The 22,078-nt window shown below is 43.5% G+C and overlaps 1 protein-coding gene across 1 annotated transcript in view; it reads right to left on the minus strand.

The window, feature by feature from the left end:
• The window catches only part of SLC12A8 (solute carrier family 12 member 8), a 135,531-nt gene that overhangs the window by 22,059 nt on the left and 91,394 nt on the right, over positions 1 to 22,078 (minus strand). The window contains exons 8-10 of the mRNA XM_010354813.2: positions 21,803 to 21,890; positions 13,177 to 13,323; positions 10,476 to 11,118 (exon numbers count right to left, since the gene is read on the minus strand). Coding sequence (XP_010353115.1) covers positions 10,476 to 11,118; positions 13,177 to 13,323; positions 21,803 to 21,890 — 878 coding nt within the window. The remainder of the gene's footprint in view (positions 1 to 10,475; positions 11,119 to 13,176; positions 13,324 to 21,802; positions 21,891 to 22,078) is intronic.

The raw sequence follows: 22,078 nt of genomic DNA on the forward strand, positions 1-22,078 counted from the left end.
ACTTTTCAAAAAATAAATTCTGTTATGATTGCCATTAATTAAATGCATAGTTTTAACAATTTAAATTGGTTGTTTAGTTTTGTACTTATCACTTATTGACATCACAGTGTGTATTTGCTTATTTATCATGTCTTCCCCTACCAGAATGTAAGCTCTATAACAGCAAAAACCTTCTATGTCTATTCAGCATGTTAAATTGTGAAGTTTTAACAATTTAATTAGTGGCAATCATAACAGAATTATTTTTAAAATTGCTTAATTTTAACAATTCAATTAATGGCAAACATAGGCTTAGTAAAATACAGTTGCCCCCTTGGTTATTAAGAAGGAACACTAGACTGGGCACAGTGGCTCACACCTATAATCCCAGCACTTTGGGAGGACAAGACAGGCACATCACAAGGTCAGGAGACTGAGACCATCCTGGCCAACATGGTGAAACCCTGTTTCTACTAAACAAAAAATACAAAAATTAGCTGGGCATGGTGGCACATGCCTATAATCCTGGCTACTTGGAAGGCTGAGGCAGTAGAATTGCTTGAACCCAGGAGGCTGAGGTTGCAGTGAGCCAAGATCATGCCACTGCACCCCAGCCCGGGCAACAGAGCAAGACTCTGTCTCAAAAAAAAAAAAAAAAAAAGAAAAGAAGAAGAAGAAGAAGAAGAAGAAGAAGAAGAAGAAGAAGAAGAAGAAGAAGAAGAAGAGGAGGAGGAGGAGGAGGAGGAGGAGGAGGAGGAGGAGGAGGAGGAGGAGGAGGAGGAGGAGGAGGAGGAGGAGGAGAAAAAGAAACACTATTCACTATTGGTTAAGAACTTATATTTTGCCTTTCTCTGAGATCTGTCACCTATTAAAGCTCACCGTTTTACAACACTTGGTCTTATACAACCTCAATTTTACTGAACCTAAAGGGAATTTTGTGTGTGTGTGTGTGTGTGTGTGTGTGTGTGTGTGTGTGTGTGTTCTGAGGAACTTGGGCAGAAGTAGTAGGAAAGGTTTGTCCTCAAGGCAGCCACAATGGTGTTTTATCTATTAGCAATGTAAGGGAGAATTTATGTGAAGATGCCCAATGACTCTTTGAATAGGTACTATAAAATAGACAATTATTCATAATTCTGAATAGCTAGGGTTTCAAAACTCTTCCAAAGTGACTAAAGGAATTTTTTTCTCATCTCAGATTTTGCTGGAAAAAGCAAGTTGTACAAACTTGTCAAGGGGGCAGGGGACAGCTTCTCATGCTAGAAATACTAGGAAGTTACAACTAGGAAGGCAACTTTACTTTATCAAGCCTCTACTCATAAACAAGCATGCATCGTGCATGTTAAAAATGCCAAACATAACAAATATAATGCAAATATTAAATTGACTTTTAAAATCTAGTGATATGTATAAGTTCTATATTCACAGCAGATATAAACACTTTAAGCATAAAGGGGAAACCCCAATTATGTTAATTTTTAAATAATAAATTTAAGTAATTTTATAGAAATTACTTAAACATTAAACCCTCTGTGAAAATTCACTTCATATCTTTATCAGAATAAATAAACATGTAGTTCTAATTAGCATGTATAAACTGATAATGTATATTGCCATATGCTACACAGAATCATGTTTAAAGTCCCTGTGGTATTTTCTCATGTTGATGTTATAATTTGCTTAACCACTTTCCAAATACTGAGCACTTAAGTTATTTCTAATTTGTCATTAGCACAAACAATGCAGCTATGACAATCTTGTACACATTTTTTGGTTTGTTGTTTGGCTGATTTGGGGTTGTTTCCTTGATAAACGTTTCCCTCAAATAGACTTACTAAATCAGGGCAATTAAACAGTTTTGTGTTTCTTGTTACGTCTTGAAAGATCATTCTCCACACAGAATGAACCAGAGGGACTTCTAGCCATGGCAGTATGAAGAGGTCGGTGAATCTTCTCCACACACACACACACACACACACACACACACACACACACACACACACAAAGGTATTATACTAGACAAAATAGTCCAAAACAGTTACTTCAGAGCTCCAGAAATTTACCAGATGAAGAAAACAAATTGAGAAGTATTTATTTTTCAAAAATGTCTAAAGCTGAGGGTAAGAAACATGAAAGCCTGTGGCCTTCTTGCCTCAGCTGCTCCCATTCAGCATGGAGCTGGTCAGAAACCAGCAGTTTGCTATCAAAGGGGAAAACTTGATTTGAAGCCAGGGCAAAAGGCTGTGGCTTTATATGCTAAATATGATGAGCACAGTAGAAAAATGAATGGGGAAAATCCTTGCTAGCCTGAAAGTGCAGATCCAGCTAGGGTGAGCAGAAGACTAGCAGAAATCTAATGGGGGAGATCCTGGAAATGAGAGCACCATAGAAAGACTAGATAACCTCCCCACATTTCCCTGGATGACTAGAAAACTATGCCCATGCCTGGGGAGGCCTGAAAGAACCTGGCAAAACATAAAACCCAGAGGAGAGTGGGGAACTAATTGGATCCAACTTTAACTGTGCTTCCCAAGTGACACACAGATCCACTGGCAGAACGCAGAGCCTTAAGGGCTATGCAGACACAGGGGGCAACCTCCTAGCAAACCAGGCTAAACAAATAAAAATAAGAATAAAAAGCTGACTAACAATATCAGCGGCCACACACTACAGGGGAGGCAGATGCCACCGTTTAAATCCAGGCAATTTACTAAAATAAACAAAAAATGAAAAACTCAGAAATATATATCAGAATAAAGAGTTGCTACAATATATTATTTAAATTGTCTAGTTTTCAACCAAAAATTACAAGACATGAAAAAATCCCAGAAAACTGTGATCCATGCTCAGGAAAGGAAAACATTAAGTAAAAGAAACTGAGTAGGTTCACATGTTGTATTTAGCAGACAAAGACTTCAAACTTCAAAACAGCTGTTAAAAATATGTTTAAAGAATTAAAGAAAAATATAATGTTAGTGAGAAAAAATTAGGATGACAATGACTTTAAAAATAAAGAGTACCAATAGAGAAATATAAACTATAGGCCAGGTACAGTAGCTCACGCCTGTAATCCCAGCACTTTGGGAGGCTGAGGCATGCAGATCCCCTGAGGTCAGAGTTTAAGACCAGCCTGGCCAACATGGTGAAACCCCATCTCTACTAAAAATAAAAATTAGCTAAGCATGGTGATAGGCATCTGTAATCCCAGCTACTCAGGAGGCTGAGGCAGGAGAATCACCCGAACCCAGGAGGTGGAGGTTACAGTGAGCCAAGATTACACCACTGCACTCCAGCCTGGGCAATAAGAGTGAAACTCCATCCAAAAAAAGACAGAGAGACAGAGAGAGAAATATAAACTATAAAAAATAACCAAATGAAAACTCTACAGTTAAAAAATACAGTAACAGAAATGAAAATTGTACTAGATGGCATCAACAGAAGATTTGAGATGACAGAGGAAAGAATCAGTGAACTTGAAGACAAAAATAATCCAAAGTGAAGAACAGAGAAGGAAAGGTGGAAGCAAAAGAAAGAGAGTCTCAGAGGCCTAATGGGATAATGTCAAATATATCAACAAATATGTAATGGGAGTCTCATAGGGACAGGAGAAAAAGAAAGGCCAGAAAAAATATTTGAAGAAATATTAGCCAAAAACTTCCCAAATTTGATGAAAAACTTTAATCAACAGGAAAGGAATGAATCAATTGATGTTGCCTCTAGCAATGTGTACATATACCTAATTATCACAAATCTGCTATTTTATTTTTTATAGCTTAATAGATATGCACTTATATATGTATTTATTATTATTGTTATTATTATTTAAAAATGGAGTCTCACTCTTATTGCCCAGGCTGGAGTGCAATGGCGCAATCTCAGCTCACCGCAACCTCCACCTCCCAGTTTCAAGGCAGCCTCCTGAGTACCTGGGATTATAGGCATATGCCACCACGCCCAGCTAATTTTTGTATTTTTAGTAGAGCTGGGGTTTCTCCATGTTGGTCAGGCTGGTCTTGAACTCTTGACCTCAGGTGATCCACCCACCTTGTCCTCCCAGAGTGCTGGAGTTACAGGCATGAGCCACCATGCCCAGCTTAATGATATCTTAAAGATGATTTAATTTGTGTTCATTTAATCAATATCATGGCCTAGTTCAAAACAAATACTCATTACAAGTGGTGGCATACACATTGTGCAGTGGTTAAGAGCACAGATTTGACAGTCAGATTGACCTGGGTTCAAATTCTGACTGTCTCATATCATAAGCAAGTGTTTAACTTCTCTGAGCCTCAGTTTTATCATCTGTAGAAAGACAGAACAATGCCTAAATCTGGGCTTCAGTGAAATAACTCATATTAAATGCTAATCTCAGTGCCAGGCACATAGGATGTGCTCAATAAGTGCTGGCTATTTTTAGCTACTAATAATACTTAACAATAAGAATTCATTTGTTGACTTGACATGAATGAGTGAGCATTGATTTTTCAAATGTTAAACTTTGTATTTATCTCACCTGACATCTTTTCAGTAAAATCTAGATTTTGGACCTTCCTGTTTTTAAAAATAATATGCTTTGGAAGGTATGCTTTTATCAGTTGTGTTTGTAAGAATAATTGTTTCCTTCTGTGACACTGTGTTGTGCAAATGTTTTTTATTTCTATTTAATCAGATACCTTGTCTTTGATGACGTCTACATAGTCAGAAATATCTCTCTTGCACAGCTGTTGTAAATAAAGAATTCTTATGTATATAGGCATAAAATACAGCCTCAAGTTAATTTTTAAAATCCATGCTCTCAGGAATATTTATTTCATCGTGATTTGATTATTACTATTTTATAACATCTGGTTTGTCAACGATTAGGTTCTTGTAATAGTTTAACTCTTTCTATTTGATCAATGCTTCAATGTTTTAGCCAATATTTGCTCAATTGCTCATCAATTAAAGTAGGCTTTACTGAGTGCTACATTATGTGTACTGTGTGGGAATATGGTGATGAGTACAGAGGTGAAAAGACAGTTCACAAACAAAGGAGTCTGACAATCTAGTGGCAAACAAATGAGATTAATATTTATTTCCTTAAGATAGACAAATAAACCTAAAGACAAATGTGTAAACAAATATGACATAAATATGATGTCATATAAATATGAGATAATACTTTATATTACTAATATGAATCAAATGTTATGGTTGCACAGTGGAAGACATCACAGAATCCTTCTCCAGAAGAGGCAAAGTGGGTCTTAAAAGTCAGATGGATTTGAAATGATATCAGAGTTTTCCAGATGGAGAAGGGGGAGGTGAAGCAATCGGAGGAGGCAGAACAGGGTGTATGAAGGCAGGAAGGAATAAAGAACATGGTGTGTTTAGGACATCAGTTTGGGTGAAAGTGGAACATACAGTGCATGGGTTGTCATGAGAAGGGTGGCTAGGAAGGTATGTTAGGGCTGGATTGCGAAGAACCTTGCATCGCACACACAATCTGGGACTTCACCATGGAAGGGGTTAGATTCCAGCAAGGGTTTTTAAGTAAGAGAGACATGATGAGAGTTTTATTTTAGAAAGATCATTCAGTGGGCAGCATGAAGGAGAAATGGGATGGGGGAGCATTTTGGAGACTTAGGAAGAGTCCAGGTACAAGATGATGAGGGTCTGCACCAAAGTAAAGGCAGCAGGGAGTGGGAGAGAGGGAATGGTCAGCAATACCTATGACGTTTCTAAGACTAGGCAACCGGACAGCGACCACTTCCTTGATTAAACATTGCAGACTGTTCACGTCTCTCCTGAAAACCCACTGAGAAGACAGAAAATGAATGAGACAGACATAAACCCACAAACACAAACAGAATGAGAGAGGAAAAATAAAAACAAGCCCTGGAAGATGGAAAGGTGACAGTGGTGACAGACTGAGCAGAGCAGAGGAGAATGAGCCCTAGGGCCTCCAGAGAGGGTGCTGACAGGGAGCAGCCCAGTTCACTCTGGCAGACCAGGTTCAGGACCAGGAAGCACCACATCCCAAGCAGTGGTGAGGTACAGGGGGCTGATGGGAGGCCTATATTTGTGGTACATCAAGATCCTTTTCTCTGCCTATGAAGCCAAGTAACAACCCTTCTGTTGCCCAATTCCCTCCCCAAGGGGGCTTTCCTCTGAAACAATCAAGCCAGAGAGTGCCCAAACTTAGTACAGCAGGCACAGCAAAGAGTGGGGAAATGGAACATGAAGCCAGGGAATGAAATGCACATCTATACCCTAAACAATGGGACCCCTCTCCAACTCACTCATCTCATCCTGTTCCCAGAATGCAAGTACCTATCTGTGTGTCCCTCGAGCAAGGGATTACAGAACCCTCCTCTAGGGGAACATACTGAAGAGTCCAAGAGAAAACCTCTAGATATTCACATGTGGGGGGGTCCTCCAGTAAAAAGTCTAGCCCCCTCCTCCTTATTCTACAGTAAGGTGCCCCAATGAACAAGCCCTGCTAATGTACAAAGCTCTTCTAAACAGTTTTTTAGTATTTCACTTTAAAAAAAAAAAAAGAGAGACAGAGACAGAGTCCTACCCTGTCACCAAGGCGGGAGTACAGTAGTGAGATGATGGCTCACTGTAACCTCAATCTCCCAGGCTCAAGCAATCCTCTCACCTCAGCCTCCTGAGTAGCTGGAACTACAGGCATGTGCCATCACACTTGGCTCATTAAAAAGATTTTTTTGTAGACACAGGGTCTCAATACGTTACCTAGGCTGGAGTGTAGTGATGCGATCACCACTCACTGCAGCTTCAACTTCCCAGGCTCAAGCTGTCTTCACACCTCAGCCTCCCAAGTAGCTGACACTACAGGCATGTGCCATTATACCTCACCAATTTTTAAATTTTTTGTAGCGGCCGGATCTCGCTATGATGTCCAGGCTGGTCTTGAACTCCTGGGCTCAAGCATTCCTCCTGTCCCAGCCTCCCACAGTGCTGGATTACAGGTGTGAGCCACCGTGCCCAGCCAGTACTTCACTTTTAAGTACAAAAAGAAGTCAAAAGATCAATGGACATTTCAGAAAAAGCCTCCAAGATTTAAAAAGAGAGAGAGAGAGCGCCCAAACCAAAGAGAAAAGAATTAAAGAAAACAGGAACAGTAAAAGGAACAGAAAAACTTTTAAAAATTATTTTTACTTTTATTTTTAGAGACAGGGTCTTGCTCTGTCACCCAGGCTGGAGTGCAGTGGAGTGATCACAGCTCATTGTAACTTTGAATTTCTGGGCTCAAAAGATCCCCCCACCTCAGCCTCTGGAGTAGCTGGGGCTACAGGCACATGCCGCTATGCCCATCTAACTTCCTTTTTAATTTTTGTAAATATGGGGTCTCACTATGTTTCCCAGGCTGATCTTGAACTCCTGGCCTCAAGTGATCCTCCTGCCCCAGCCTCCCAAAGTGCTGGGATTACAGATATGAGCCACCATGTCCAGCCTCAGAAAAAAATTTTAAAGGGGGAAGAAAAATAATATTATCAGAGAGAGAAGATAAGCCATTGTACCCATAGAACAAAAATAGATGACGTTCAAATTAGAAAAAAAAAAAAAAAAAAAAAGACAGGGACAAATTAGATTACAACCAAGAGGTCCTGGAAATTAAAAACTGGATAATTGTGACATAGACTGATAGTTGCTACCCTATCTCTCCTTTTTTCTTAGGAAGAAAAGAAAAAACACATACTTTTATGTAAAGTAGTAATATGATCGGTTTAAAAACAATTTCTCAGCCTTCTTTGCAGTTTGTTGTAATCACATGACTAAATTCCAACCAGTGAAATATGAGAAGTGTGGAATGGGACGTTTGAGGAAGCCTCCTCCAAATGACTCAATTTAGAGGCTCATCCTTTTGCCCTTTTTCCCTCTCTTTTTTCCTAGTGCCTGGAATATAAATGTAATGGCATGACCCCAGCAACCACATGTTGGATCACAGAATAATATACTAAGGATGATGGTAAAGAAAATGATAAAGGAGCATGGGTCACTCAGGACCATGGAGCTGCCATGGCATCCAAGGACTGCCCACCTCTGGATCCTTGTGTATGAGCTAGATGAAGTCACTATTATTTTCCAATTTTGTTATCCTCAGTCAAAAGTAATCATGACTGATACAACAACCAACCCTTCAAACAAAATCATAGGAAAGAGAAAAGAAAGAAAATTAGAGAGCCATTTAAGATACAAAATCAAGATAATAGAGCGGGGATGGAGGGATGGGGGTGGGGAATTATCAAAGAAAATCTATGTAAATGCATGAATTTGGTAAGAAATCTCTTGTTTCCTGGATCTGACACAGAAGTGTGGTAACAAGAGGAATTCTAAGACAACAGCTTTGTAGCAAACCTAGCAAACAAACAATCTAGAGTGGAACAGAAAGATGGAGCCATAGGACAGAGGGGAAAAAAGAAAAGAATATATTTCTGAAGAATTGGAGCATTTTGAAAACAACACAAAAAGACGTTTGACAGATCTGCCAGAGCATTTAAAGAAAAATGATGACAGAAAATCAAGCAAAGAAAAAACTAAGGCAATTATTAATTCTAGGAAACAGCAAAAGTTGAGCAAAAAAGGAAATGTAATCATAGTGTAACATATGGCTCAGAACTGAGCAATATTTACTTAGTCATGATAACAAGAATGCTAGCTTTTAATTTAATAAAAAACTGTGGGTAACTACTCTGGGGGCATTAGATGAGGAGAAGTCAGAGTGGCATGTAAGAATTAAATCCAGGCAGGGTGTGGTGGCTCACGCCTGGAATTTCAGCACTTTGGGAGGATGAGGTGGGCAGATCACTTGAGGTCAGGAGTTCAAGACCAGCCTGGCCAACATGGTGAAACCCCATCTCTACTAAAAATACAAAAATTAGCTGCGTGTGGTGGTGGGTGCCTGTAATCCCAGCTACTTGGGAGGCTGAGGCAGGAGAACCACTTGAACCCAGGAGTTGGACGTTGCAGTGAGCTGAGATTGCATTAAATCCTCATTTATCATAAGAGGAAGTCAAAAGACAATATCAGAAACTGAAATATCAAGAAGTAGCAATGCAAATACATTATTTAGTGACAGATGAACAGAAGAGGCAAATTTTTGGTTCAAAGTAGGATTTTCTGGGAATGGGACTGGAAGTAGAGTAGGGTAAAAGGGGTGGTATAAAAGAGTAGGAACTACTGTTTCTGATTATGTGACTTTAATATTATTTGGCTTACTAAACCATATTACCAAACTTATTACATTGATTAAAATAAAATAGTTTTTAATTTTTAATTAAAAGTTCCCGGCAATTTAGAGGCAAAGAAGGAAAAACAGGTTTCTGGGAGAACATAAAACACGAGGCTTTTGGGGGCTTGTTTTGGTTTTGTTTTGTTTTGTTTTTCGTTTTGAGATGGAGTCTCACTCTGTCGCCCAGGCTGGAGTGCAGTGGCGTGATCTCGGCTCACTGCAACCTCTGCCTCCCAGGTTCAAGCAATTCTCCTGTCACTGCAACCTCCACCTCCCAGGTTCAAGCAACTCTCCTGCCTCAGCCTCATGAGTAGCTGGGATTACAGGCACCCGCCGCCACGCCTGGCTAATTCTTTGTAGTTTTAGTAGAGACAGGGTTTCACCATGTTGGTCAGGCTGGGATTACAGATGTGAGCCACTGCGCCCGGCCAAAACACTATTTTTTAGACACCTCCTTCTATGTCCCTCATCTCCTCCTCTTTGCCCACACCTGTCTATATATAGTTCCAGGGAGAGCATAATGTAGAGGAAAGTACATGGGCCTCAAATACAGACAATACAATGCAGGGTGATGTCCAGCTGTGGAAAGAATCAGCTCAGAGTCTTCTCTGTGACCTCATGGGGACACAAGGTCTTCATTTATAAAATGGAAAATGCTAATATATATTATATTACATGAAGTAATAGATGTAAAGTACCTAGAATATGGTAGGTCCTTGAAAATACGAGTTCTCACTTTCAGAATTGCACATGTCCTATAAGCCTCTCTGTGAGTGTCTCTCTCTGTGTCTCTGTGTTTATAGATTTGAGAAAACAAAGTTTGAGCCACCTTCTCTCCATCCCCTCTTGCCTGGTTTGGGAGGTTCATCTTCCACAAAGAAAACATATTGCGTCCTTGACAGGTAGTTTATCACAACACATTTCCACTTCTCTTGTAAGGACAGATTGATTTTACTCACATTGGCTTTATACTTCAGTTCATTTTTGAGTGAAAAGAGATTGATCCCCAATTACTAGCTGTGGCTTCCAGGTCTAATATACAGAAGTAGATAGAAATTTCTGTTTAAAATTAACTATCTATAACAGAGTAGAATTACAAATAATTCAGCTGATACCTGACTATAATGTTTTAAAATAAATATTGCACAAAATTAACAAGAATTTTAAACCCAGCTATAACTGGTTCACAATAACTGGGTAGATAGGATAATCAGTGGTCATCCCCAAATAAGAGGCCCCAGTGTGATGCCAGAGCACTCACCTTCTCCACTGGACTCAGATTGGTTGCACAGGTCAGGAACCAGTTGTTCTCCATATGTTCCCCCAAGCTGAGTCTCTTCGCTCCTGGAAGTCTGCTTGTTCCAGCAGGACTCCTGCCCTTCCCAGGAGGCAGTGGGCAACCTGTCAGGTATCTCGACAGGGAAAGGAGGGGATTTGAGGTCCAAGAGGAAGCTATCTCGTAGGGTCTGCTTGGTGGCCTCCTTGCTTTTCCTCTTCTGACTTTCTGGGGTCCTGTTACCCTCTCCTTGCCTGGGCCGGCTACTCTCTAGCTTTCTGGTTAGCTGGAGGAACTGATCCATATCCTTGGTGAATTCTAGCAGCGTTCCCTCCAAGACTCTTTGGGCAGGTCCCTCAGAGCCGTAGCTGGGAGCTTTCTCTAAGAGCAGGTGCTCAGAGCAGTGGAGGCCTTCCGGGCCCTCCCTGAGCACTGGCTCAGGCACCGGGGGCAGGCTGCAGGAACACATGGACAGGGAGAAGTAAGAGTAGTCCACTGCGACGTATGTCAGCATGAAGTTGATGGTGACGATGGGGGCCAGAACGTTCACTTGACCCACAAGGACAAAGGCCATGGTCACCAAGCTGGTCAGGCAGATGGCAGCCACAGGTGTTTTGTTTGGCCCCTTCTGCAGCAACAAAAATAACACGCAGGACCATAAAATTTCAGATAGAATGCTTCAGAGATTTCAGAAGTTATAGGCTAGAAACACAATTCATAATGACTCAGCCACTTCTCCCCATGTGATTGTTCATCTATAAACTTGAGATAATAGTAATCCTAGTCATGGGATTATTGTGAGATCAGAGTTCATACATGTGAAATGCTTCACATAGACTGATATGCAGTAAGCCCCACAGATATTAGTTGTATTAGTAACTTTATTTTTTGAGACAGGGTCTGGCTTTGTTGCCCAGGCTGGACTGCAGTGGTGTGATGTCAGCTCATCGCAACCTCCACCTCCTGGGCTTAAGCCATCATCCCACCTCAGCATCTTGAATAGCTGGGACTACAGGTGCACACCACCATGCATGGCTAATTTGTGTACTTTTTGTAGAGACATGGTTTTGCTATGTTGCCCAGGCCAGTCACAAACTCCTGGGCTCAAGCAATCTGCCCAGCTCGGCCTCCCAAAGTGTTGGGATTACAGGCATGAGCCAATGTGCCCAGCCTGTATGAATAACTATGAACATGGTGCATTTTTAATAGAACTTTGGCTTCCCAACTATTTTCTCCTTTTGTCTTTCATTGGGTTTTGATACCAGCATAGAAAATCAAAGAGATGCAAAGTTGATTCTTCCCAGGGAGACGAAGATTCCGGAAGACACAGCAGAATCACTGGTGGCTGGAAGAGGGGAATTCTGACCCTAAACACCAGCAAATGCTCACGCACACACATTACACACACCTGTTATTAATAAAGGTGGGTATGGTGACCTTCAGGCGGACAGGAATGGAAAACAGGTGCTAGCTGCCATTCCCGGGAGCTCTCCATCACAGTCACTGACATAGTTCTTGGGCCAAAAGCAACAGTCACTTCTCAGTCCCTGTCTTCTTTGACCCAGCTGGCTACTCCCTCCTCTTCGAAACACTTTCTTCACCTCACTTCTCCTGACTGACCTCCCTCTTCACTGGCTGCTCCTTCTTGGTTTCCATAGTTGGCTTTCACGTCTCTGAACTCCACATTTAAAGCAGCCCCAGGCTCCATCCTCAGACCTCTTCTCTGTCTGTACTCCCTCCCTTGGTGAGCTCAACCAGGCTCACGCTTTGAATACTGGCATTATATTGACAACTTCCAAATGTGAATCTCCAGCCTAAAACATTCCCCTGAAACCCAGGCTTACATATCCAACTGCCTACTCAACATTCCCAGTGGATGTCTAATAGGATCTCAAATGAACAATGTCCAAAACCAAACTGCATTTTTGAAGGAAGGTAAAGGAAGAAATCAAGGATAAGTTGCAATGATGTGTTCCCTAAACCAGAGGGAGGGTGAAAATTGGAAGCGGGTGGGGACGCCCTCTGTGGTACCTCAACAAGACAAAAATGAACTATAGCTTGTAAACCATATTATTGGGAAGTGGGATTCTCTGTTTATGTCTCTTTGGTCCTCCCCTGGGCTTTAGAATGTCTATTTTAATCATCCCAGCCTTGACTCAACTAAGCTGTCCTTTAGGTATCAGTTAAGGTTTGGTTCTTGATGGTTAACAGGAAGTATAGAGGCCAGAGGTGTGGGAAATCATCAAACAGCAAACCCCAAGGGGCAGGTGAGCCTCGAGGGCAGAGTTAGAGCTGCAAGGACCAGCTCGCCTCCTGACCAAAACATGCTTTCTTCTATGCTAAACCTGGAGGACCCTGAATTCATTTTTATTGAAGAATGGGGCACTGCATTTTCATGCTGCTCAGGGTCCAAGATGTTACTAGGACGGGTTAGCAAACCCAGTGCTAAAAGTGCTAAGGGGCTGGGTGGCTGTGACATTTAAGATGCTTCATCTACTTAGCCCTAACCTAAGCCAGCCGGAGGACAGGGCTGAAAGAAATGACCTCTGCATTATTTTCGGTGTCACCCTAAAGAAATTAATCAGAGGCTCTGATCAGAAAAGCTTAACCAACTGATGGGCCAACAATCAGGTTAGCAGCAAAACATGTTTCAAAAAACAAACAAACAAAAAAGAGGATTACTCACCCCTTGTCCCAGACAGGCAAGTGCAGGGATCACTTTCTCCTGGGCAATGCACTGCAGGATGCGGGGAGCTCCATAAAGTCCTCCCATACAGGAAGCCAGGGACGAGATGTATAAGCCCAAAAGGAACAGGAAGCCCACAAGGGACACCTGTGTGAGAAGTGGTTTCATTCGCCAGTGCCAGAACCTGCTCCTGTGCCTTTCTACTCCCTCAGCACCCACCCACCTGCTTCCATTCTATCATCCACTGAGTCCTCTGGATCTGATCTCTGGGATACAGTTTCTATATCCCCAGCCTCACCCCCATTCATTCCATGGTTTCAGCTGAATCTGCCACCACATTTCATATGGACTGCACAGCGGTCCTCAAATGAAGCGTCTGCCAGACTCAGCTGCAGTGCTTCCTAAAGACAGATTTCTGGGCCCCCTCCTCAGTTTCTGGTTCAGTAGGCTTGGGGTGGGGCCTAGAAATTCGGATTCCCCACTGGGTTCCCAGAGACCACACTTTGAGAACAAACTGGCCAACTACAATGCTCATTGGCCTCTTGCCTTTAAGCTCACCCTTAAAGATGAGTTTAAATCATTCAGATGATTGACTCTGAATCATCCCCTAAGCCTCTGCGGGAGTGACTTCTCTAAACTCAAATCTAATCACAATGTCTCTGTTGCAGACATATCAAAGGCTCCCCCTGTCCTGACATATAAGGCTCTTCATGGTCTGTGACCTCTTTAGCTCCACACCCGGCACACTGAGAGTCTGGTCACCATGATTTTTCTGTCTGTAGGAAGCCTCTGTCCACACCCCCTAATCTACTCATTGTCTGTTAAACTCCTAATTGTGCTACAAAACTCAGCACCAACCTCACCTCCACTGTGAGGCCCTCACCTCTTCCCCTGACTACAGTAGTCGCTTCTCAGTGCTCCATAGCATCCCCAACATGACTTTAGGACAGCACCTATCATGGTGCCCCCTCCACTAATGTGGAGGCTTCATTTAAGCAGGTCTTCTGTCTTGTTCACCCTAGAATTATTGGTGTCCAACACAGAAACATAAATGCCAAATGAATGAATGAGATCCATGACCCACAAGGCACCAACAGATAGAATAAGAGGGCACAGCTGTTCTTCTTGGTGTCAACTTACAAAAGATCAGGGTCTAGGATGTTACTAGCTAACCCAGTGCTAAAAGTGCTAAGGGGTTGGGTGGCTGCATCACTGCTTGCCATGCGCAGCCAGGTCCCAAGCTGTCACTCATGAATTCACCCTCCTGGGCCAGACCTCATCTGTACCCATAGGGAAGCAACTTTGTTTTCTTATTTGAGGTGCCCTCTCCATTCTACTTTACTTTAGGCACAGTGGCCAGAACTGTACATTCCGAGTACTCATGTGTCCAATGCTTACAGATAGGTTAGAGTTAATATTCAGCTTTGTCACTTACACCCTTCTTGATGAAGGCTCTCCTCGCCCCATTTTTTACTTCCTTGCATCAGCAAAGCACCAGATTCATGTCATCAAGCTACACTGAACACAAGCCACTGGTTAGACTTCTTTCCTGGCTCATAAATTATCACTGGAATAATTTGACTGACTGATGAATCAGTCAGGACAGTTGATTGGGAAAAAAAAATACTTTTCTTAAAAAAAGAATATATTTGTAGGACACTGGCAATTTGTAGAATCATCAGGAGGCTAAAGGATGAGGCTCAGAAAAGGGCAGGACCAAGCCTGGAGGCATACCCAGCCTCTTCCCCAGGAACAGCTTGGCCAGGATGCTGCTGCACCCCTGCTGCCCTGTGGATGGATTCTCACCAGCTCTTTATCTTTGCTTCATTGGTTACAATGGGAGCACGCAATGGCCTAGTGTAGGTCATGTGCCCTACCAGGGCTGCAAAGGGACAGGCAAGAGAGGTCTGGTCCATTGGGTTTCTATTACGCAGAATAGGGGTACTCCCTCCCTTCAAGACCATTGGTGGAATAACCCCCAAATGGTCAGGAAGGTCAGAGGCTTGATGACCAAGACTAAGGTCCACTGTGGAGCCCACCTTGTCTTTAATTCAGTGTTGATTCCTTTCCCCTATCTTTATCATCTGTCTTATCCCCAAAGAATCTCGCCTGTCTCTTTTTTCAATGTCACAGGTTTCTTGGGTTTGTCCTACCCACCCTACTCACTGTTTTATTACTACAGAAAATCAATGTCATCTAGTGTTTCCATCACTTTGTGTGATCTGATGGCATTTTGTTACTTTCCATCCTGTGGGAGAGTTATGCTCATGGCTTATCCTGCCAGCACCCTGAGTGCCTCACGGGTAGAACTGGCCCCCTTCCCCCAGCAGCTCATGCAGAATCGGGCAAGCAGAGCTCAGCAGCTGTATTCATGCAGCTTCACGACTTTGCTGTCATTGAGCCCTAGGTGTCTTACAAAACTGTTAGATAAGCTGGGTCCATTATCAGTCCTCAATCCATTCTGAGATGTGATCATTCATCTATAACCTTTATTTCTGTCTTCTCTACCAAATGCATCCTATGGTGACTGGTTTTTAGAAAACAGATTCTATGATGAAATTTTATCAAGAAAGAGCCTTTTGAAAAGTTAAATCAATAATTCCCCACTCTGGCTAAACATAAGAATCACCCAGAGATTCTGATTTAATTAGTGTAGAGTGAGACACAGACGTGGTTGATGTTAAGAAAGCCCCCCCAGGTGATTCTAATATGCAGCCGATGTGGCACAACACATTGTAGCCATTGCAATTGCATTGCAACCCCTGGGCACAACACATTGTAGCCATTGCATTCTCCCCTCAAAAAATTCTTTGGGAGAGTCAGGCATGGCATCTCCTTGTAGAAATTTCACTGCTTCTTACCTAAAAGGTTATGTATATTTGAATTTTTACAACTCTTTTTCATTTAAAGCCTGTCTATTTACTCAGAGCAGAAAAGAGTGGGAATGCTCCAGCCTGTCATACTCCTAGAGTTGGACTGACTTCAGGAACTGGGTTGAGCCTCTGGCACCATGAGTACACGATATGGTGGCTTCCATCTTTGGCCAGCCTTCCCACAGACACACCCTGGGATTCCTCCAGAGCCCTAAGAGCTGGGATCAGACAGGGCCAAGTTAGCAACTTGTTTATGTCCAGTTTGTCGATCATGTAGAATGATCTGTTCACTTACCACTTTTAAAAAATATAAAAATATTATTCAGTCTATTTTCTGAATAATATATGAAATGTTGGTCCCCACATCTAGACAAATTATAAAAACTTCATTCCATCTCTCCTGCCTAAATCCTATCTCTTTCTTTCATTTGTCATCCATCCATCCACCCATTTAGGAAGCATTTCCCAAGGACAGGTTATGTTCCTGGCACAGTGCTAGGCAGAGCAAGGCTTATAGACACAACGGTGAACCATGCAGCTCTGCTCCCAGCCCTAAAAGAACTTAATTGTTTTCTCTATTCATATCAGACTGAAAATTTGCTAAATGTGCCAGTGGAGGTGGAAGTGAGGATTTATTTGAGCAGAGGTGTGTCAACAGTTCTTTTTAAATAAAAAGTGATTCTTTTCTGGCATACACCTGTTTGAGCCATCCCCCTCAAAGCTCTTTCCAAAATATTACATGGGGTGTGAAGTACCCTGATTTCTTTCTTCAGTAACTACTGATTAAAATAATTACTTCCATCTCTCTGCTCTTAGTATTTTCTCCCAGCTCCCACTTGAGCTTCGGTCATTGAGGGACTCCACTCATTCATTGGCTGCTCTCTTCTCTTGAAGGACAGGATTGAAAGTCATTTGCAAGGGGCTCATTCTGTCTCATCTAATTCCGGTGGCCCCCTGACATCACTGAGGAGCGCACCCTAAAAACCTTTACAATCCCAAGTGTATTAATAAGGCCATGTCTCAACAACGCTTTGGTTTTTTCCTCCCACATCTCATTTCCACAGTCATGAGTTTCCTAGCACTCTCCACGCTCCACGAACTGATCAACATCTCAACTTTCAGTCCAGTTTTACCTCTCACTTGAGAGCCATTTTCCATAATGAGACCTAGTGTGCTTCTCTTCCTGAGAGGCAGGACTGTGTCCACGATGGAGGGCAGAGGACACTCAGGCTGACCCACTCCCAGGTGCTGAGTGGCCCACTAGGACTCACGCCCTAGTCACCAGCGTTGTCCCATCCCCATCTTCCCTGTACAGCTTGTGCCATGAGCTTCCAAGGTCCCTCGTGAATATGTGAAACCATGACTATTAAATCCAGGAATCAGAGTTTGCGCTGTGGGATTACCCAGTTTTTTGGGGTTTTTGTTTTTTTTAAACAGAGTCTTGCACTGTTGCCCAGGCTGGTGTACAGTGACACGATCTTGGCTCACTACAACCTCCACTTCCTGGGTTCTAGCGATTCTCTTGCCTCAGCCTCTTGAGTAGCTCGGACTACAGGCGTGCACCACCACGCCTGGCTTATTTTTGTATTTTTTGGTAGAGATGGGGTTTCACTGTGTTGGCCAGGCTGGCCTTGAACTCCTGACCTCAAGTGATCTGCCCACCACGGCCTCCCAAAGTGCTGGGATTACAGGCGTGAGCTGGCCAGATTCCCTAGTCTTAACAACAATACTTTTGGGATATTTTTCCTTCTTAGATTGCTCTTATTTTGCTAGTTAGCAAGCCCCAGGGCTCTAAGATATTTGGTCTTTTTTGTTTGTAATAAACATGTTTCCTGGACTGTATACAAGTTTCTTTTGAAACATTTAATCTATTTCACCCCAACTAACACTGTGGTTTATACAATTCCTTTTTTAACTAAATAATACTGAGATTGACTATTTTGGCTTTTCCTATTAAATATGGTGGATTTGTGGGGAGAAAATGTGTTCCTAAAATAAATGTTTTGATCTGTAAGGGTATGCCCATAAGGAGTGTGGAAGGGAGTTAAAATTTAATTAGCACCTGCTATGTGCCAGGTAAAATGTATTATAATTAGCACCTACTATGTGCTTTCATGGGTTAGCTCAGAGCCACCACTGTATATAAGACTTTTAAGAATGCACATACACCTGAGAGCTGGGAGAAAATTCCTCTATGGTTGGGATAAAAAGTAAAAAGATGTGGCCGGGCACAGTGGCTCACCCCTGTAATCCCAGCACTTTGGGAGGCTGAGGCAGGCGGATCACCTGAGGTAAGGAGTTTGAGACCAGCCTGGCTAACATGGTGAAACGCTGTTTCTACTAAAAATATAAAAAATTAGCCAGGCATGGTGGCATGTGCCTGTAATCCCAGCTACTTGGGGGTCTGAGGACAGAGAATCGCTTGAACCTGGGAGGTGGAGGTTGCAGTGAGCCGAGATCATGCCATTGCACTCCAACTTGGTCAACAAGAGTGAAACTCCATCTCAAAAAAAAAAAGAAAAAAGAAAAAGGAAAAAGACGCTTCTTAGAGAAACCGTGAGTTGAGAAGCCAAATAATTAGAAATAGATCAGAGAAGCTGTAGGAAACCCAGACAGAAACAGATTAACTGACCAGCTGCAAATCAGTAGAAAGGAATCCAGGGCAGCCTGCAGCCATTGAAGATAATTGTTCTGGCAGAAAGCCCCCGAGAGAGAGAGAGGAGTGCGTTGGGGAGCAGCGTGTGAACGCGCGCCAAGGAGAGTAGGTCAGAGGCCCGCCCTGTCTCAGTGTCCAGAGGTGATGCGCGGGGCACACATACAGAAGAGGTCTTTCTTCAGGCCCAGGAAAGCTCAGAGATGCGCTGGCTCAGAACTGAAGCCACAGGTAAGACAGGAAGCTGAAGTGAACAGGTTATCAGGGTGGCAGGTTGTATCAAGTGACCAAGGTAAAGAGACTCCTCACTTGCACCTCCCAACTAGTGTAGGTTGCACCCTCCCCTTCTCCAGGCACTGCCAGTAAAAACAGCTGTGGCCCAATCTACCTCCTGAGCACGGTACCTGCTCCTGCAGCGAAGTCAGTCCCGAGGAGCGACACCAGTGAGCAGGAAAGCACAAAAGGTGTGGGAGGAAACTCCTGTGTGGTCCCCTTTAGGGGGTGGGTAGTGGGAACCAGAAGACCCAGGTGCTGCTATTTTGAAGTCATCAGGGTCGGTTCCATCACGGCTCACTGACTTGCTGCACCTGCCCATTTCTACTGAGAACCAAGAGCAGTAGCTTTGTTCCTTTATAGGCTTTACAATGGCCTATTCCAGGGAACAGTCTCCTGTCCTATCCGAAAACTACATCTCCACCTTTCATCCCAGTGTGTGCATAATTACATTCCCAAGTGTCATTGCTGGGCCTGGTGCAGCAGGTGCCCCCAGCTGGCTAAGTGCTTGCCTACCTGCTCACTGTCGGGACAGGTGGCATTCCAAAGGAGGCTCCCCCGGTTTGGTGCCTATTATGAGGTGTGGAATTTCCACCCACAAAGGCTCTCAGATGCCAGTCTCTAGGCTGTTTTTACCCTACTGCTGTTTGTGGCCTTAGATACAAAGCTGCCTGCCCTCCCATATACCTACTCTGAGCATTCCCTTGAAAAGCAGGGGAAGGAGAGGAGGGAGGAGCCGCGGCCCAGGGGATAATCAGATCAGAGTCTCTAAAGGGTGCAAGGACCTCTGTGAAGGAAAGCATGAGAAAGGAACTTTAGAAGCAGGCAGAGCAGCCCAGCCACTGGCAAGCTGCAGACGAGCAGGAAGCATTTCCCCCTGTCAAACCAGCCTCACCCAGGCTGCTCCTTTAGGCCTTCAATTCCTGTCATGCAGCCAAGCTTTCATTCCGCAACTAGAGAACAGGCTCTTGGGAGTGAAACTCCAGACGGAAGCGTGCATGTAGATACAAAGGAGGGCTATAGACTCCTGGCTCGAGAGCACACCTTGCCGCCTGGGGGTCTGTGACCTTGGGTGCTGAAAGGTGGGTATCAGTTCTCTCACTAACTGAACTGCACCACCTTTCAAAAAACCTGCTTTTATACTAAGGTCAAAACCCTTGAAAACAAATAATCACCTTTGCATGGGTGCCTACAAGCCTTAAAAAGAAACCTGTGCTAATGTGAAAACCAAGCTCAAACGTATCTCTCAAAAGAAAATTCAGAGTTTCCTGCCCCAGGTTGCCCTAGGCGCTGGCCCTCCACAAAGGTCAGCAGGGCTGCTTTGCAAAGCCTCACACTAAGAGAAAATGGTACTCCATCCTCAAATATAGGGGCTCATGCCTGTAACCCCAGCACTTCGGAAGCCTGAGGTAGGAGGATCACTTAAAGCCAGGAGTTTGAGACCAGCCTGGGCAACATGGTGAAACCTTGTCTTTACAAAAAAATTGAAAAAAAAAATTATCTGGGTGTAGTGGTGCATGTCTGTAGTCCTGGCTACTTGGGAGGCTGAGGTGGGAGAATCACTTGAGCCCTGGAAGTTGATGCTCTAATGAGCCATGTTCATGTCATTATACTCTAGCCTGGGTGACAGAGTGAGACCCTGTCTTTAAAAATTTAAAATATTAAATTAAATTTAAAAATACATAAAATATAAGCAGCGATACTCAGGAGTTAACAGAAAAACTCCCTAACCAACTACATTTCTTTGAAAACTGATGGGAATCTCAGGGTCTACTTTTTCTCCAAGAACTTAAAGGAGGGTAGGAGTTTTCGGGGATTTCCAGAAAAATATCTGGAAATCTTATGTGGATTCTAGGATGCCAAATAAATGTCCTTGATGTCACATGACGTCCAGCCTGCTAACGGAGGAATGCCAAGAATTCATTAATCTTCTCCTGGCAGGGTGTGGACTCTAGAAACAAAGATGTTGCAGCCAAATCAACCCACAGTGTCTGAGATTCTCAGGAAAGCAAAAGCGGTCAAGGACCTCGGAGACAAGGAGGGCCTTGGCCCTCACCCTGGCGCTGGGCTTCCTCCCTCTCCCTCCACCTCTGCCTGTTCCCAGCCTCCTTCTCCACTTGCCACTTCTGAACAGCACATTCTATTCATCATGCAAGGTGAAGCTATTAGCAAAAGTGAGGCACTTGCTTAGCTGGGAATTTGGGGTGAACAAATTCTTCTGTTTCTGTCCTGACTTTTGACAGGAAGAGATGTCACCATTATCTAGCCCCTCATGTTTGTGAATCTCTCTGGGCATCGTTATCTGTTTCTCGAAATCCCTAAGCAGAGCCTGTACCTTTTCCATCATCTCTCTTCCCCATCACAACCCAACACTTCATTCCTGGGCTAGAGACTATATGGAGGCTGGGCGTGGTGGCTCAAGCCTGTAATCCCAGCACTTTGGGAGGCCAAGGCGGGAGGATCACTTGAGGCCAGGTGTTTACGACCAGGCTGGGCAACACAATGAGACCTCATCTCTACCAAAAAATTAAAAACAAATTAGCCCAGTATGATGGCATGCCCCTGTAGTCCCAGCTACCTGGGAGTCTGAGACAGGAGAATTGCTTGAGCCTGGAAGGTTGGGGCTACAGTGAGCTGAGATTGCAACACTGCACACCAGCCTGGGCAACAAAGTGAGACCCTGTCTCAAAAAATAAATTAATTAAATTTTTAAAAGACTATACGGATTCCCAGACAGTACTGCAAGGGGAAGGCGGCCACTTGTTGGTGAAAACAAACAAATGACTCCAGCTGACTGAGCCCTTCGAGGAGCACAAGCCTCACTCACCTTTTCCGCTATCAGGAAGTCATAGCGAAGGGCCTCTCGAGTGCAGATGGCGCCCAGGAGGAAAACGAAGACAATGTACAGAAACCACCTGAAAACCCAAGAGCAGAACAGGGCTGCCCCCCACTCACCTCACCCAGCCCCATCCAGTCCCCCGACTCAACCTTCTGTTTCCAAAGGGAACCTGTCTCAGAATGAGACAAAGGCCAGTCATGAAGCTTCCCCAGCTGGCTTGGGAGGATACTTTTTGTACTATTTCTCTTCTGGCACATTTCTTAC

This window comes from Rhinopithecus roxellana, chromosome 1 (assembly GCF_007565055.1).
Source record: "Rhinopithecus roxellana isolate Shanxi Qingling chromosome 1, ASM756505v1, whole genome shotgun sequence".
NCBI lineage: Eukaryota > Metazoa > Chordata > Mammalia > Primates > Cercopithecidae > Rhinopithecus > Rhinopithecus roxellana.